General features: G+C 29.4%; 3 protein-coding genes and 3 pseudogenes across 6 annotated transcripts, besides 4 other annotated features; 2 read left to right on the top strand and 4 right to left on the bottom strand.

Annotated features, from left to right (window-relative positions):
* Positions 1-617: 617 nt before the first annotated feature.
* Positions 618-654: a mobile genetic element.
* Positions 655-710: 56 nt separating this feature from the next.
* On the top strand, positions 711-1,946 carry TVAGG3_0513770 (galactose-binding domain-like family; the record flags this gene model as incomplete). The annotated part of the gene is made up of 1 exon (XM_001305640.1): positions 711-1,946. The coding sequence occupies one exon, from the start codon at positions 711-713 to the stop codon at positions 1,944-1,946; it is 1,236 nt and encodes a 411-aa protein (XP_001305641.1).
* Positions 1,947-2,176: 230 nt separating this feature from the next.
* Positions 2,177-3,268: a mobile genetic element.
* A 724-nt stretch (positions 3,269-3,992) lies between these two features.
* Positions 3,993-4,392: a mobile genetic element.
* Positions 4,393-6,989: 2,597 nt separating this feature from the next.
* TVAGG3_0513740 lies at positions 6,990-8,313 on the top strand (annotated as a pseudogene). Its single transcript has one exon. A coding segment is annotated over exon 1 (1,324 nt).
* A 1,250-nt stretch (positions 8,314-9,563) lies between these two features.
* Positions 9,564-18,067: part of a mobile genetic element that runs on past the window's edge.
* Positions 12,870-13,426, bottom strand: TVAGG3_0513730 (organellar and viral DNA polymerase type B; the record flags this gene model as incomplete). Its single annotated transcript, XM_051237019.1, has 1 exon — positions 12,870-13,426. A coding segment is annotated over one exon (557 nt), but the record flags the coding sequence as incomplete, so codon positions are not given.
* On the bottom strand, positions 14,253-14,541 carry TVAGG3_0513720 (KilA, N-terminal/APSES-type HTH, DNA-binding family; the record flags this gene model as incomplete). The annotated part of the gene is made up of 1 exon (XM_051237018.1): positions 14,253-14,541. A coding segment is annotated over one exon (289 nt), but the record flags the coding sequence as incomplete, so codon positions are not given.
* Positions 15,073-15,946, bottom strand: TVAGG3_0513710 (annotated as a pseudogene). The gene has a single exon. A coding segment is annotated over exon 1 (874 nt).
* On the bottom strand, positions 17,487-18,034 carry TVAGG3_0513700 (annotated as a pseudogene). The gene has a single exon. A coding segment is annotated over exon 1 (548 nt).

Genomic DNA, 18,067 nt, shown 5'->3' with positions numbered 1-18,067 from the left:
GTAAATAAAATCGTTTTAAATTACTGCTTCATTTAAATTATAACAATTATTTTTGGTTTTATATTTTTTTGGATCAAATCCATTTTAATAGAATTTATATACTATTCATCTATTAGTAAACACTACCGTATATTATTTTTTAAGCTATCTTATTTTTTGAAATTTTATTCAAATCTTTGGTCGCAAGAAGAATTGCATGATAAATAAAAACATTTAATCAAAGTCAATTTTATTTTTCATATTCAAATGGACTGAGTGTTAACATTTAACATTTTTTGCTAATTGTCGTCAAAAATTAGGCGTAAAGCAAAAATTGATATTTCATATGGTTTTATGATAGATAAGCATTATATTCCCACTCATTATATTCGTAAATTTTGAGGTTTATCCTTCGCTTTTAAGATCATTGAATTTGATTTTTATATAAAATAGTTATATATTAGAAAATAATATGAGTTTATGTGATATTATTTTTCAGAAGATTTCATTCTATATGCCTATGAAAAGTACTCTCAAAACTAACTTTTTCCTAATTATAATTAAATCTAGAATATTGTATTATGCTTAGTATTATTTCATTTTTCTCATTCAATTTAGAATTTACAGATGTCAAAAAATTGAGAGCTGTCACTTTTGATGAATTTCTGTTTATTACAAGAGAATTCTCAAAAAGATGAAATTTTCATGCTTAGTTGAAAAAAGTGACAAAAATGACGAATGATTTATGTTCAATTCCATTTTTGAGTCGATGGCAAGACTTTGAAATCAACCATCTTGATAAGAAGTATTATGTTTCAGGACAAATTCTTTCCGCAGTCTCTCCTGTTGTAAAAAATTTAATAACCAAAGAAAAAGTCTTCCATTATCAACTTCCTCCAATACCAGGTAATATACAAGACTTATTAGATCTTATTACTGGCAAAGAAATATTCATTTCAGATTCAAATGTTTTATTTTTATTTTCATGTGCTTCATGTTTACAAATTGAAGACTTAATTCATCACACTAACGGCGCATTAGCTGCAGTTGCTGATAAAAACGAGATTATTACATTAGTTTCAAGGCTAAAAGAAAAAGATGTTGATATTACGAATATTTGTCAATTTATTTCAGCAAGTATAGATAAATTCATTAGACTAGAAAAATTTAAACGTATTGACATATCAATTCTTACCAAAATCATTGATTCTCCTGCATTAAATTGCGTTGATACAGGATCTTTATTTACTTACATTGTAAGCAGGTTCCCAGAATCACCAACTGAATTTTCTAAACTCTTACAGATCATTTGCAACAATTATTTGAATCCTATCACTTTATCCATAATTTTAAAGTCTCCAAACATAGATATTAACTCATTAAAGGAATCATTGATACCAGTATTAGTCAATGGATCAGGTTGTACATCTATTTTATATGATAATTCTCAAACAATTATTCCATACGAATTTGGCAAGGAAATGTCAGGACTTTTCGAGTATTTCCGATCACATCATGTGTTATCTACATCAGTTGATATATCAGCATCTTCTACTTTCGATGAAAACTATTCAATTAAGAATTTATTAAATACAAACAGATCTCAATACTTTGCAAGCAAATCAGGACCTGTAGAATTCATCCAGATACATATATTGACGGGTTCCCTTGCTCCAACTCATTATACATTGGTTAGTTGCGAATCTGGAATTTCAAATTTGGCTCCTTGCACGTGGACATTGTCTGGATCAAATAATGGAAAGACTTGGACACTTCTTGACTCCCAATCCAACAACAATTCGTTGTTTTTCCCTGAAAAAGCCGTAATTTTCCCAATAAATAAGGAATCTTGGAGAAGTTTCTCTTATTTCCAGTTTACTCAGTACGACTCTGGAGGAATAAAGAACAAGAAATTACTCCTCGCTGGAATTGAGTTGTTTGGTGCTTATACTCCTGGAGTTAATTAAATTTTTAAAAATATTGTTTAATTTGTTTAATATACAATTAATCTTTTTTATTTTAAATACGAATCAAATCTTAATTGAAATAAAGAAATTTTCTATATCATTCAAATCAAAAACTGAACTCATCATTACATTGATCTCTTACTAAGAATAGTAATATTTATATATATACATTACCAATACTAATCTCCAAAAGCTCTAGTATACAACTTAACTTTTTATATAGTGTTGAAGGGTCCACTGTAAAAATTGAAAGTCTCTCAAAATTGAGAGGCGATTTGCAAATAATCGTTATCGTCTTTTTTCGAAAATCCACTTTTCCTAGTGTTCTGATTAATATTTTGTGAATGTAACAATGAAGTATATGTTTTAATAAGATGATAATATATTCTATCACTTCAAATCACATAAAAATTGCAAAATCAGCGAGTTTTATAAGAACATGATTTTTTCCTATTTTTTTGCTTCTGGATGCGTGTTTTGAAAAATAGATATTTTCGAATTTTGATTTTATTATAAGTATGAATTTTATATTAGGAATTTTTTGACCTATTTCCAATCATTAATTCCTAAGTTTTTCTAGGAATTAAATTGAGAAGAAATTAGGAAATTCGCTTTAATGCCATTACATACTAATATTGTGATGCATGTAGTTTATATTTAAAGAGGCTAATGTCGGAATATCGTGCATTTTATAAAAAATTCAAAGAATTGACAATTGGATAGCACAAATTTAATTCTCCAGACAAAGTATTATTGCTTATATATTCAAAACATTATCCTTAGTTTTGAAATGTTGGCAAAAAATTTTCGTGTTATTTTTTGTGTTTCAGCATAAATTATGTATTTACTTATGAAAGATAAGCATTTTATTCATTATCATAAAGATATACCATAACAAATTGATAACATTTAAAAAAAAGTGTATTTTAGTGGGTATTATTCTGGCCAATGCCTATTTTTAAACAATTTAATATTGACCATATCAATAGCCGACTCAATGTAAAAATTTAGATATTATTTTTTTCATTATTCAAACTTTGATAAATTTTAGTATAATAAATGATTTTGTTTCGTGTATGATACAGAAATGAAAAGCTTAATTAATATCATTTTGCATTTTTTCAAGAATGTTAGAGTACATCTACATTAAAAAATCGGATTCGAATTGCGATACTGCATCAAATTGTTGCACATCTGATAAGGATCTCAAAAGAGTAAAGTTAATTTTTTTGTGTTTTTTTAAGTTTTGGGTCTTAGTAAAACACCACCTTGAGCACTATTTTTGGGATGACGATAGGCCTTATTTGGCCTTACAGTGGACCCTTAAGTGGGGAACTTTGATATTTTTTTCCACACCAAAGTAGTTTCACTTTTTGCATATGAACTCTATATTGATTCTGGCTATAAACTAGAGAAATTAAAAATTTTCAATTTTTGGCCCATTAAAAGTACCTTTTTGAAAATAAAAAATATTATTATTAATTATGTGTTATCTTTGACATATTTCCATAAAATCAAGTGATTTGGAGTGATTGGCAAAAAAATCTTGTCAGTAGTAGGATAGGATGGGTTGTGTGACTTTTTTTGTTACATCTATATATAGACGATGCATTAAAATATATTTATTTATAAACACATTAAAAAATTAACATTAATTTTAAAATAATTTATTTTTTATCTTTTATAAAAGAAGCTATATATAGATGATGTCAGATATTCCGCGATTAATTAAACATTGTTTAAATCCTGAATGGGTTAAACTTCAATTTAAAAAGGAAGACTGTGAATTATTAAATGAATATGAAAGCCAAAATAAGCTAATGAGGTATAAATATAATGATAAAGAATATTTAATTTCATGGAATCAATGGAGTCATAATCAAAGACCTCATAAACGAGAAGAAGAAATTGAAAATAATTATTTTCATGAATGAAAGATTCACTACCATAATGAAATAAAAAAATAAAAAAATAAACTTTAAAAATTCAATGTCTTACATTTTTGAATAATTTATTTTTATTTTGTATGAAATGAGCGTCAAGACTAACGACGTTAAAAAATTGGGATTCACAAATGAGGAAATAAAGGATATATTAGAGGAGGCGGGTTATGAGGTTGATAAATATTATTTAAGAAATTGTCAAAAATTCGCGGAGTTTTTAAATGAGTTTGATTATGATGGAAAAATGAATAAAGATGATGTTATAAATTTCTTATATCCCACATCTAAAGAAGAAAAACCTAAAGAACCTGATGTTTTCCCTGAATATTATGAAGAACGGATTAAAGATGATGAATACGATGAAATTGAAAGACTGGAAAAAATAAGAGATGAAATAGATGAAAAAATTAAGGAATTAAGAGAAGTTGAAAATGAAGTAGAGGATTTAATGAATATCCCAGCTTCAGAATCAGAAGTTCAGAAATCTCATGAAGAAAGATATAAAAATTATGTCTCAGAATCAACACAAAATTTATTAGATGGTGAAATAGATGAAACACTTTCAGAAGAAGGTACTAAATTTATTCGTAAACATAAGTTACAATTTATTGATAATGAAGAATACCCTGTATCCTACTTTCACCACCTTTAGATTCCGAAAAATTCAAAAAAGCTCTTAAAAACGTGACATATGCAACTAATACGATTAAGAAAGAAGATCATGATATTTACACAAATTATTATTTAAATAAATGCACAGGTGTTGATAAAGTTTTTGATTTATTAGATAAAATATCAAAAGAAACCATTGGAACCTATAAAATTTTGTGTGATTGTGGTTTCATTATTGAAGATACCAATAATGTTTCATATGAAAGAACAGCACCGAAGGAAGACGAAGTGGAAAGGTCTATACCATTCGTTATTAAGAACATAAAAGATATGAAAACTTATAAACATTATATTTATTCATTTATTTCAGAAAAAATGGAAGCAACCCATAAAACATCTTCTCATCATTTTATAGCTATTCATACATTCCTTTTCAAAGTTGTGAAATTAAATAAGACAGGAATTAGATTTAATGTATCAGGGTACGCATTCTTGAGTAAATTAAAATGTATTCGTCACGTCGCAGATGATAAAAATTTATGTGTTCTTAATTCATTTTATGGGCTTTAAAAATAAACTTTATTTTTTAATTTTTTATTCTTACATAAATGAACAAAAACGGAACAGCTAAAATGAATGATAATCAAATAGAGCAGAAGGTAGAAGGTTATTTAAACGCTTCTATAACATTCCTGATGGTGTTAATCCTAAAACTCGTAGAAGCTATTTAAATGAAGCAATAGATGCATATGAAGGGTTTGACATTTCATCAGAAAGTGAGAGATTAGCGAGAATGTTAAATGTTAATATTGATTTCTATTATTGTGATCCTCAACCAGAAGACGTGGACATAAATAAGGTAGACTTTCCATTAGTGGAATCAATAATGATAGATCCAGAATTTGAAACAATAAATATTTTATTAACACAGAGTCCATGTGGAAAACTTCACGCTGACAGAATAACAGACGTTGAAGCAGTCACCGGCTATAGAGTTTGTCCATATTGTAAAGAAGAAGTTTATTCTATCCGTGATGATCCAGAAAGGAAAAACCAAAGAAGATTTTTAAAGCATTGTGAGAAATGTAAAGAAAATAATGGAAGATTAATTCAAGACGTTCAGTTGCAAAAGACACAGCAACCATATGCACCACATATTACGAAACAGAAGATATATCAGTGGTTATTAGCTCATAATTTGCAGGAATATTATCAACCGACAAGATATTATATTACTTTTGACTTCGAAACATTAGAGACTAAAGAAGAATTACAACTTTCTGAGTGTGCAACTTTGAACGCTTACTTAAAACCATTCATGGTATCATCAACGGTTAAATTAAATGATAAAACGTATACGAGGAATTTTTGCTTAACTTCGAGTGATTCTTTTATTTCTGATTGGATTGAGTTTTTATTTTCAACCTGTTCATTAGTTGCTAAATCAAATATTGAACAATATGAAGAATTAATGAAGTCCCATACATTAAATGAAAAACAGAAGAAAGCATTTAAAGAACTTCTAGATGAGGAATTCAATAAAGTGAATATCATAGGTTTTAATTCGGGAAAGTTTGATTTAAATTTAATTCTTCATGATTTAAACACTGCAAAATGGAAAATAAAATCAATGCTGGGTTCTTCTTCTCAATTTAAGCAAATCATTGTAAAGAAAACAAACGTTCCATATGAATTGAGATTTATTGACATCAGAAATTATATAGCGGGTGGGACATTAGACCAATTCACTCAAGATTTCGGAAACAATAAATCACGTGTTAAATCCTTTTTCCCTTATCAATTTATCACATGGGAAAATTACGAAGAAGAATTATATAAAGAGGAACCATTCACTCAAGATTCATTTTATTCAGCATTAACTCAAGAAACTATATCAGATAGTGATTATCAAATATATCTCAATGATGCTAAAAATTTTAAGAATAGATTAGAATATTTTATTCATTATTGCAATAAAGATGTTGAAATTATGATTGACCCAATCGATAAAATTATTGAAGAAACATTTGTTTATAAAATTGATATGCTTCATAATCTTTCTTTATCATCGAATGCTTCAATGATTCGTTACGCTTTAGCATATAAAGACTTTAATCCTAATGAAAAATATCCTTAGGAAGAGATAGAATCAAGTTTTGAATTAACGAAAAAGTATTGGAAATATAAAATTGAATCATATAAGAAACAAGATGAAAAAGCAGAAAGGGATACTAAAAATAATGTTTCAATGGATGATTTTCAATACTATCACGATTTAATCCTTTCATCTAAATGCAAAATGTGTGGTAAAGCGTTTACATATGCAAATAAACCAACATTAGATAGAATCGATAATGAAAAACCACATACCAAAGAAAATTGTCAGTTAATGTGTTGTTATTGCAATGTCGTAAAATCAAATAAAGATGAAGATGTTCAACGTTTAAGAATCAATTTAAGAAATTACGCATTAAAAAATAATTTACCAATGACTTTAGATTCAGTTGAAGCTTATCACATTCTCCGTAATGGAATTACTGGTGGTTTATCAAATGTTCAACATAGAGTAAATCTTAAAGGAATCACGCACATTAATAAACTTTCATATATCCAGAAACTAAAACTGTATCAAATGAGGACACCACCAACATTATGACTCATTTCGTTGGTGTTGATTTTAATTCATTATATCCTTCATCATTTTCATCTAATCCTCATGATTTCATTCAATATACTGACCATAAAATGTATATGCCGGGAAGATTGAATGGTGTTATCATTTGTGATACAGCAACAAAGAAAGCAAAAGCACTGGGAATAATTAAGAAGAAAAATACTTTATTCGTGGCTGAAGTAAAGGGTCACATTGATGAAAAATACATTAATGATTACATAAACTTTTTACCGATAATAAGAAACTTAGATATTATCACAGATGAAAAAACAATTGGCAGTTTTATGTATAATTACATGAAATCAAACAATCTACCAGTTGACCAGAAACAGAGAAAATTAACTCAGTTAGCATCAACACACAACCAATATCAACCATTTTCTTCTTATTATCTTTGGTATCTAATCGACAGGTTTAATTTTATCATTGATGACATTCAATCAATTTTAACATTTACGAAAAATACTTGTTTTAATGAATTTGCGAACAAATTTATGAACGAAAGACAAAAGGCTGAATTAGAAGGAAATAAAGGAAAAAGTTTATTTTGCAAGATTTCACTTAATGGATCATATGGTTACGATGCAATGAATACACAAAATTACGCAAAGACTAAAATAATGAATGCACAGAAGGCACGCGTTGCATGTATGTCAAATAAGTTTAAAAACATAAGAGAAATAGGTGAAGATACATATCAAGTGATGCTCAAAGATAGATTTTATAGATGTGATACATGTTTACAAGAGGCATTCTTCACTTTAGATAATGCTAAATACTGGTATTTGGTTTTCATTTATGATTTTATGTATAAATGCATGGATGTTAATCGTTTTCATTTCATTGAAGGTGATACTGATTCATCTTATTGGGCAATCGCTGGCGACCCAAATCTTCCTAACACTCAAGCATTTCAAGCAATTGTTACCGATAAACAATTTTATGATAAAAACATTTTCAAATTCACCTTTTGATTTCTTCTGTTTTGATGAGAAATTTAAACCTAAATTAAAGAATAAAGCTGAAGAAAAAGCACATGAGAAAAAATTATTGGGTTTAGCAATTGAGAAACAAGGTGATAACATGGTTGCTTTATGTCCTAAGTGTTATACATCATTCAACGGTTCAATTGATGGAAGTGATTTTAAAAAGATTGCACAAAAAATGAAAGTTGTTAGTTTACGACAAAATAAACAATTAACACCTAAAAATATTTGGATATAATAAATGATAAATGATATTTGATGGTCAGAATATTAATTTACAACTTTAAAAAAGGGTCAATGACTCGCTTAACAATCGGTAAGACTGCATTAACAGGAGCACACACTAAGGCTGTATGTTGTGAAAATGGATGTTGTATGCCATTTATTTAATACAATTTAAAATTTTATTTTTAATGAAATGCCACAGAAGAGACAAAAGGAACCGTTAATGATGGTTTTGATACTATGATTCAAAGATGTTAAACAAATGAGAAACGTTTTAACATTACCAGAAGCTCAAGCATATGCCAAACGTCATGGTCCAAATTGGGAAGCACACGAAGCAGACATTACGGGTCCAAAACATTGATTTTATTTTTATATAAATGGATAACACAGATTTAAAAAATTTAATTGATGATTTAGTATTTAATCAAAATTTTCTTAGTTATTATGATTTAAAAGCATATCTCCAAAAATATGATAACAATATAACGGGTGATGATATGGAATATTATTATCCATATTATAAAAATGAAATTTTGAAATATCATAATAAAATAATTTCTGAAATTAAAGACAAAATTAAAAATAATGAATATTCAAAGGGAAAAACTAAATCACAACTTAAACAGTTGAAAGATTTCAAAAATAAAGTATTAACAGAAGAAGATATTGATGAATTATATAAATTATATAATCCTGAGCCGCAAAAGCCAAAGAACAAAAACAAAAGGAACAAAACGCCCAGGTCCTTCAGACCATAAATGATGCACAAGCTTTAATTTATGATTCATTAGTTAAACCATATTCAGCCCGACTTTTAAATGAAGATCAACTTTTGGAATTCATCCTTCAACATAAACTCGAAGCGGGAAAGTATATCAAACCTTTATATACAGCATATTTAAAACAAATGAATAGAATACATCCAGAATTAATGAAGGGGGGAATGAATTCCAAAACTTCATCATCCAAAATCAAAGCAGATAAAATTAAACCACTTGCAACACCAAAACCTCCAACGACAGTACCGCCTCCTCCTTCAGTTAATCCTTCATCATTCACTTTATTATATCCATTTCAAACATTAAAGAAGCAAAAAGATTTTAAAAAGGATTTCAAGATATTAAATAAACCAACTGACCCGAAAATTCAACCGTTAAAGGAAAAATTTAGTCGCCCTTCATTTGTACCATATCCATATTCATACGAAATCGATCATCTGGAATATTCAAAAGGAAACGTTACTTATTTATTTGCCATTAACATTAACACTAGATATTTATATTGCATTCCAGTGAAAGGGAAAACAGAACAGGAAACAAGAAGAGCCATACAATACTTACTAGATCATGAAAGAGTAGATAATATCAGGGGTGATGGTGATAAAGGATTTCAGGCGGCTATGACTCATTATTTCCCACAAATTAATTTTTTCTTTCATCCTCTCCATATACGTTTCATAATAAAAGTTGATGCGGTAATGAGAACTCTTAGAGATGCGTTAGGGGTTAACGGTCAGATATACTGGGATGGAAATCATGACTCCATCATACAACAGTTAGTATATTATTACAATAATACATGGCATAGAACTATAAACATGAAACCAGTGGAAATGAAAAATGATATTTCAAAAGAATGGGAATATATTAGAAAGCAAATGGAAAGGTTGAATGATGTTAAACGTGAACAAATTAATTCGGGCTCATGAATTTTAAACAAGGGGATAAAGTTTTGATTCATCTCGATTATGGAAAAACTGATAAATCAAGGACAAAAAGAAGACGAAGATTTGACACAATAGCTGAATTTGTTAGATATATTAACGGCAATGCATTAGTTGAAGTTGACAATAAATTAATAGAAATTCCAATTTATTTTATTACTCCATTATATTTAAATAATATTTAATTTATTTTTATTTCGTAAGAAATGAGTGACAACGAAGCAGCCAAGAGTCCATACGATGAATATAAAAAGAAACTAAACAGAATTAAATCAAAAATATGCTATTACAAAAAGAAGCCACAATGCGGTGGGGTTGAAAACGATAAAGAAATAATCGAAAACGATAAAGAGAAGAAAGAAATAATTGAAAAATTAGAAACTTATCGTTCAATCATTAAACTGAGTGAAGCAAAAATAAAAGAATTTAATAGAATAAATAAATTGATTGGAAGAGATGAATTTAATAAAGATGAATTTTTAAACTCAATCCAAATTTAATTTTTATCGTTAATGTTTTGTCATGACTTCATCGTATATCCTTTGTCAAAACTTCATCGTAAATGTTTTGTCATGATTTCATCGTAAATGTTTTGTCATGATGATTTCATCGTAATGAGTGTAAATGACCCAAAAATAATGTTTACGTTAATGGTTTTAGGTCATTCAATAATGAATTATTTTTGAAGAACTGAAGGTGTCACCAGGTCACCAGGTCACCAGGTTAATTAACTTCTCTGAAAAAATGAGACAACATGACATTTTGACAACACAGCAGGATTAATGAGGAAGGCAGTTATGAATTATTTTGAAAGACTGAAGGTGTCACCAGGTCACCAGGTCACCAGGTTAATTAACTTCTCTGAAAAAATGAGACAACATGACATTTTGACAACACAGCAGGATTAATGAGGAAGGCAGTTATGAATTATTTTTGAAGAACTGAAGGTGTCACCAGGTCACCAGGTCACCAGGTTAATTAACTTCTCTGAAAAAATGAGACAACATGACATTTTGACAACACAGCAGGATTAATGAGGAAGGCAGTTATGAATTATTTTTGAAGAACTGAAGGTGTCACCAGGTCACCAGGTCACCAGGTTAATTAACTTCTCTGAAAAAATGAGACAACATGACATTTTGACAACACAGCAGGATTAATGCAAAAATAAATTCAAATCATACTTTATAAAGCATCATTTACAGGTATTTCATCGTCAGTAAATGAATCCTCATTATCGTTTGGTTCAACCTGTTTATATAATCCTTTCATTTCTTCTTTCAAAACATAATACCATGTCTGTTTACCATCTATTTTCTTGTTCCTTTCACATTTATCCTTAATGCTCATTTGAAAATTCTTGTCTTTCATGTCTGATGGTTTGCAGAATAGAGCATTTTTACACGTCATCTTTGACTGAACGAATGAGTCTCAATTGTTTGTTATACTGTATGTATTCATATTCTTCATTAATGGCTTCATGAACGATAGCAGTTGTTGTGTTCTCTGTTGTTGACATATCTGTCTTTATATTCCGGATAAAAAAATATTTTATAAAAAACTAACTTTATTTTCTGACTTTCACAAAAGACCAAAAATATAAACGCTTTACATTATTTTCAGCAACTTCGTCAAATAATTTTATAGCTTTATCTATCTCATCTACTTCAAACGTTTCTTTACCTTTCATGGGAGCACCATACCTTTTCTCAAACTTTTCAAGTAGTTCTGTTTCTGCAGCTCTCTATCATTAACGAACACAACCTTGACTCTATTGACTGTACTGTCATATCTTTGAGTTATATTATATGTTCTTCCTATCTTATATTTTTTGTGTTGAAGTCCTTCGGTTTCTGAACGATGTAAAGTAAGCCTTCACTGCAACGTTCCGTATCGAATGAACCATAAGTTATGAAGTTATATCCAACAACTGGGTCTAACCATAACAAAACTATTGGTATAAGACTTTTGTCAATGAGATATGCTGTAGTTCCATAGAATCTTACCGATATCATAAGCTCAGGATTTCTTGTCAAAATTTTCTGAGTTGAAGCATTTCTAACCCAGTCGTTTGTTTTCTTTCCAGATGGAGATATAATGTCTGACAAAGAATATTTGTTGTATTTCTTTGAGTATCTTACGTTTAAATCACCTATTCTAACCACTTTGGTGTCATTGTCTATCTTTCTAACTGTTTCAAACTCAATGTTTGTCATTTCTGTTCTTACATACAAAATAAAAAAATAAAACTAACTTTATTTTTCTAACTAATGAAATTCATTATTTTTGTTGCTGAATTCAATAAAAATATATTTTAGGTGAAGAGGTGAGATTTCACCTCCTTTCTCACCTAATTTTTCACCCCAATTATTTTATAAGCGTTTTACATGAATTGTACGATGTATATTTGAAATTTTAAACAATTTCGTAGCTTCTATTTCTTCTGTCAGTATGTCAAAAGTTTTAACAATGTCGAAAGTTTCTTTATACTTCTTCTTGACGTCAGATAGAAGGAAATCGTCAGCTGTTGGATAGTTTTTGTTCAGAAATGCTAACATGTCCATTTTATCTTCTGCTGGTTTCTCTACTTCTTTCTTTAAGTCAGCATAGTCGTTTCTCATACGTTCTATCTCTTTGACGGAGTAGTTATATTTCCTCATTGCTGCTTTACATTTTGAACATTGCGGATTCATTTTTGCGTTATACATTGAAATTTGACCTGCTAGAACAACTAAGGCGTCAATGGTTTTCTTTAACTCAAAAGTTGTTGGTTTTATTTGTCCATTCCATATTTTACATCTTTTATCTTTATCTCTTATCTGCCATACACATTCAGCAACTAATGAAACAAAGTTGTCGTATGTCTTAAACTCCCCAGATTTATATATGTCAGAGATGTTCTTATATACCATGTCGCAATCTTTGTTCATAACTTTATGGTTGCAATGAAAACCAAGGAATTCATAGTTTACTTTACGTATGAACTTCTTTATTTCTACTGAATCAGTTGGTTTCACTTCTATTTCATCGAATTCAGGAATAGTTAGTTTTTGCTGCTGAATTTCAGGCAATTTGGGTAAATGGTCAATAATGTCCTGCATGTCATAAAGATACTGTTCATTTGTTTCATCTTTCGCACTACAGTCTAAATTACTTGTTAAAAGTTCTTGCTTAATTCTTTGTATTTCTGTCTCAAAAGTATATGAAGAAGGAATAAAGCTTTTCATCTCTACCAACATTGACGTAGGATTCATGACTAGCGAGTTTGGTGCTGTAGTTGTTTGAATTGTTGTTGTGCCAATTGTTGAAATCATATCTTTTATACAAAATAAAAAATAAAAATAAAACTAACTTTATTTTTTCTATCTTAAGGAAATTCATGAAAATTCACGAGAAAGCAAAAGCAATCTGAGCCGCTAAGCGGTGAGGGTGAAAAATTAGGTGAAAAAGGAGGTGAAAAATTAGGTGAAAAAGGAGGTGAAAAATTAGGTGAAATCTCACCTCTTCACCTAAAATATATTTTTGTCTGATTTACACTCATTACGATGAAGTCATAACTGCCTTCCTCCTATGTTGTTGTCAAAATGTCATGTTGTCTCATTTTTTCAGAGAAGTTAAATAACCTGGTGACCTGGTGACACCTTCAGTTCTTCAAAAATAATTAATTATTGAATAACCTGAAAACATTAACGATAAAATATATTTTGGGTCATGGGCTATGCCCCGCCACGTTGCGTCTTTATGACAAAAATAAATGGTTCATTTACTCACAATATTTTTGTACAAAACAACCCCAAGCTTTTAACTTCTTTTCTGCAGCTTCTAATGCTATCTTAGCGAGTTCATATTCTCTAAATTCTCTCTTTAAATTTTCTTGTTCCCATTGGTCTAGTTCGAATGGAGAATCTCTATAACCATAACATATCTCACGTTCATGTTCTAATTGTTTTTCGCACATTTTTCTAACTTCTTCTTCAAACAAAGGTTTAGCATTCTCTACTGTATCTTCGAGTTCTACTTCATCTAATTTCTCATGAATTTTCTTGTCTATGGAGTCCATAATATCTTTGACATAAAATGCATACTTTACAGAGCACCATTCAGCAACAAAATGAACGAGGTCAGGATGTATGTAAATACCTTTGAATTCATTTATAACACCCTTTGTAAGCTCATAAAATGCTTGTTTTGAGGTCGAGCCACTTTTGGCTCCACCGTATTCTTTCAACCAAAACTCAAGAATTTCCTGCATTTTAGCACTATTGAGAAATCTGTTTAAATGGTTTAACTTTCCCGCTTCTCTTGCCATCTTTGTTGCATTAATGTAACCATCCTTGTCTCTACGTAAGACTTCAATACCGTTATAAGTGCCTTTTGTGAATGTTTCGCCATTAGATTTGTTCGTAAATGTTTTTGCTTCGACTGACATTTCTGTTCTTACATACAAAATAAAAAAATAAAAATAATTTTAAAACTAACGTAAACATTTATTTCCTGTGTTGTTGTCAAAATGTCATGTTGTCTCATTTTTTCAGAGAAGTTAATTAACCTGGTGACCTGGTGACCTGGTGACACCTTCAGTTCTTCAAAAATAATTCATAACTGCCTTCCTCATTAATCCTGCTGTGTTGTCAAAATGTCATGTTGTCTCATTTTTTCAGAGAAGTTAATTAACCTGGTGACCTGGTGACCTGGTGACACCTTCAGTTCTTCAAAAATAATTAATTATTGAATAACCTGAAAACATGAGACTTTGTCTCCGGACTCTTTGAGTCACTTAACGAAAACATTAACGATAAAATTCATGAAAATTCATAACGTATATCACGTTAAACATTTGTAAATCATGAGGTTAGAAATGAGGTTAGAAATGAGGTTAGATCTAACCATCTACCCTAAACATTAATCCTCCTGTGTTGTCAAAATGTCATGTTGTCTCATTTTTGGAGCTCAAGCACATTCAATGAACGCGGTACCATGCGAATACAGTCACAAATGGTGGCATATAATCTTTACCCAAGCCTGTTGGATTTGTTGTGAAAGTGTGTGAATGATTTCCTGCGGTTCCACAGAAAATACCTGTGCTTGAATCTACTGGGTCAGTTGTGATATCATATCTATTCATTCCCCATCTATCCGAACCCGCTGCAAGATTTATATAACCTCTTTTTGTTATTGAATGTGAATGATTACCTGTTGTGTTTGTAGTTCCTGTATGAGTGTGCGGTGGAAGGTTTGCTTCTTTAATTTTCTTCGAACCTCCTGTTTGCTTTGAATATCTAGCACAGTATAAGAATTTGTCTACAATCTGCTTCCACATACCAAAACCTAAAACCGTTTCTGGATTTGTTGAGTTCATTGACGTATAAATAGAACCAACAGGATATAATGTTTGAAGAATTTCATTTTTCATGCTTGTAATCACATCATTTACTTCCGACTTCTTTGCATAATTTTCATCAACATATGTTTTTATCTGCTTTAAGGTCTAAACATCCTGAAACCCATTCTGTATCAGCTTTAACTTTAAAAGTCTCAAATGTCCATTCATGATACCATTCAACCTTTTCTTTAATTTCATTATCTTTTTCATCAACATAAACCAAATTTGCCTTCTTATTTAACTCACTATCCACATATTCCTTATCCACCTTCTTCATTATGTCGTTTAGGAAACCTTCTATGAATTCCTCATTTAAATTAAATCTTCCAATCTTCAAAACTTTAGGAAATGCATTTAATGCGTAATATCTCTGTTCTTCTGGTGGAATTGATGTTATATCATCCGTTATTCCTTTAATTTTTGAATTCATAAATAAAATTTCTTTTATATTTGATATCACTGCACCACCTTTGCAAACGAATTCGAAATGTTCATTTTTCAATACTATCTCCAAATCTCCATATTTCAACCTTTCGTTGTTCTGCCGTCTTTGAATTATATGCATATATGGCGTATGTAATGGTCTGAGGGACCTGGGTGTTTTGTGCCTTAAGTTGTTGTGGTTGCTGTTGTTTAATCATTTATTATGATTTAAAAATAAATATTTAATCCGTTATCTCATCAGCTATTTTCTCTATTTGAAATTGCCATAATATTTCATTCATAAATTCTAAATCACAATCAAATAGGTCAGTTATTCTAAATTTAATATTTGATAAATCTTTTGAATGAAGAATAAATGAATTCCCGGATAATTGAAACGGATATGATAAAGAAAATGTGTTTAAGTTGATGGATAAAATGTTTTGTATTGATGGGTAAGAGTTAGGGTCTAATGTTTGATGTGAAAATCTCATTGGGGTATTAACTTTATCACATTTGATTAAAATGAAATTGGAACCAGTGTCAGAATACAAAACATCCCCAACATCTTTTTCAAAATTTAATATCCCCAACAATGAACGAAGATGAGGAGTACAAAATTTAATTTTCAGCGGAAATTTAATAAGGTTATTTATTTCATCAAGTTCAAAAAGTTTATCAGGTTTTGATTTAAAATTTTCTTCATACCATACGATAAATGATTCATTTAAATAACTTAAAATCATGTTAATATCCCATTTCACTATCACATTATTTATATACATATCATACGTTTTTTCAAGGTCATCTTTAATAAATGATATATAATCTGAAGGGTCTAAAAGAATGGGATTAAATTTACCACTCACAGAAACGAGAGTAACATTATAAATTCCGCTAACTGTTAAATTTAATTCACAGTTATTATTCGAAATAATATTGATAATTGACATTTTTATTACGATTAAAAATATGGTAAAGCGTTATTTTCCGGTGATAAATAAAACTAGAATAAGATTACCTCAAGAATTCATAAATTCAACGAATAAGAAATTCATTCATGTTATAAATTTTAGTGTTTTCAGAAAATATGAGTCAATGTCATATTCATCAACAGGTTATATTTCACTTCATTCAAATTTAGTTCAATCAAACCCATATAATGACCATTTCATAAGATTTTCAGATGGTATTAAAAATGTAATTGATAGATTAAAATATGAACAGATTGACAATATCGAATTTTTGGAATTTTGGTTTAAATATCCCGATGGAAAAAAGATTGAAGTTAAAGATAAAGCTGATACTATAACAAAAACAATTACAATGACCGATCCGGATAGTGGGGAACAAAAAGAAATAAAACAAACGATAGAAACTGGTGAAAGGTCAATTATTATTGATTATGATTCAAAGGATTATTATTCGATAATGTTAATGCTTGAATATTAAATAGCCTTAACAAAGAATTTTTCAAGTGATATTTTATATTCATCAACTATTTTATTATAAATATCATTATATGTTAAATGAAGTTCAGTTGTTGTTCCGTTCTTTGATATCTTAATTGTGCTAATATCCTTTATAGGATTTATTTTTGCAACTGTTCCGCAGCATGAAACCTCATCATCTATGAAAAATTGAATCTTAACGTCTGAATCTTGAACATCACAAAGAATGGCGATAATGTGAATTAATGATTCATAAGGTAAAATAATTAAACCGGATTGGTCAATTAAATTTATTATTGAATCATAATTATTAATTATTATATCACGGTAAATTTTCATTAATTCAGAATTAATGTCTATTTTATATGGGTTCTCGATGTTTGATGAAAGAGGTGGGGGGTATGTTGGATAAGTGGGAATTTCAACAGGTTCTTTACCGGGTTCAGATAAAATGATTGGGTCTCCATCTCTTTATTTTGCTCCTCCTCATTCTTCGGTAAGTCACGAGTTAATAAATTTGGTTGAGTTGCTGACCTTGTTAATTCAGGGCTAACATTAACTTTAACATTTTGAATAATTCGTGATTTATCATCATTTACGTTATAACCAACCGTAATCTCTGCTTTTGCGTTAGTGTTCTTTTGACTAGTGAAACGTCTTCTCATTTATAATCGAATAAAAAAAATATATTTAAACTT

Source organism: Trichomonas vaginalis, chromosome II (genome assembly GCF_026262505.1).
Source record: "Trichomonas vaginalis G3 chromosome II, whole genome shotgun sequence".
NCBI lineage: Eukaryota > Parabasalia > Trichomonadida > Trichomonadidae > Trichomonas > Trichomonas vaginalis.
Note: the sequence above shows the minus strand (reverse complement) of the source record. Positions and strands in the feature narration are given on the sequence as shown.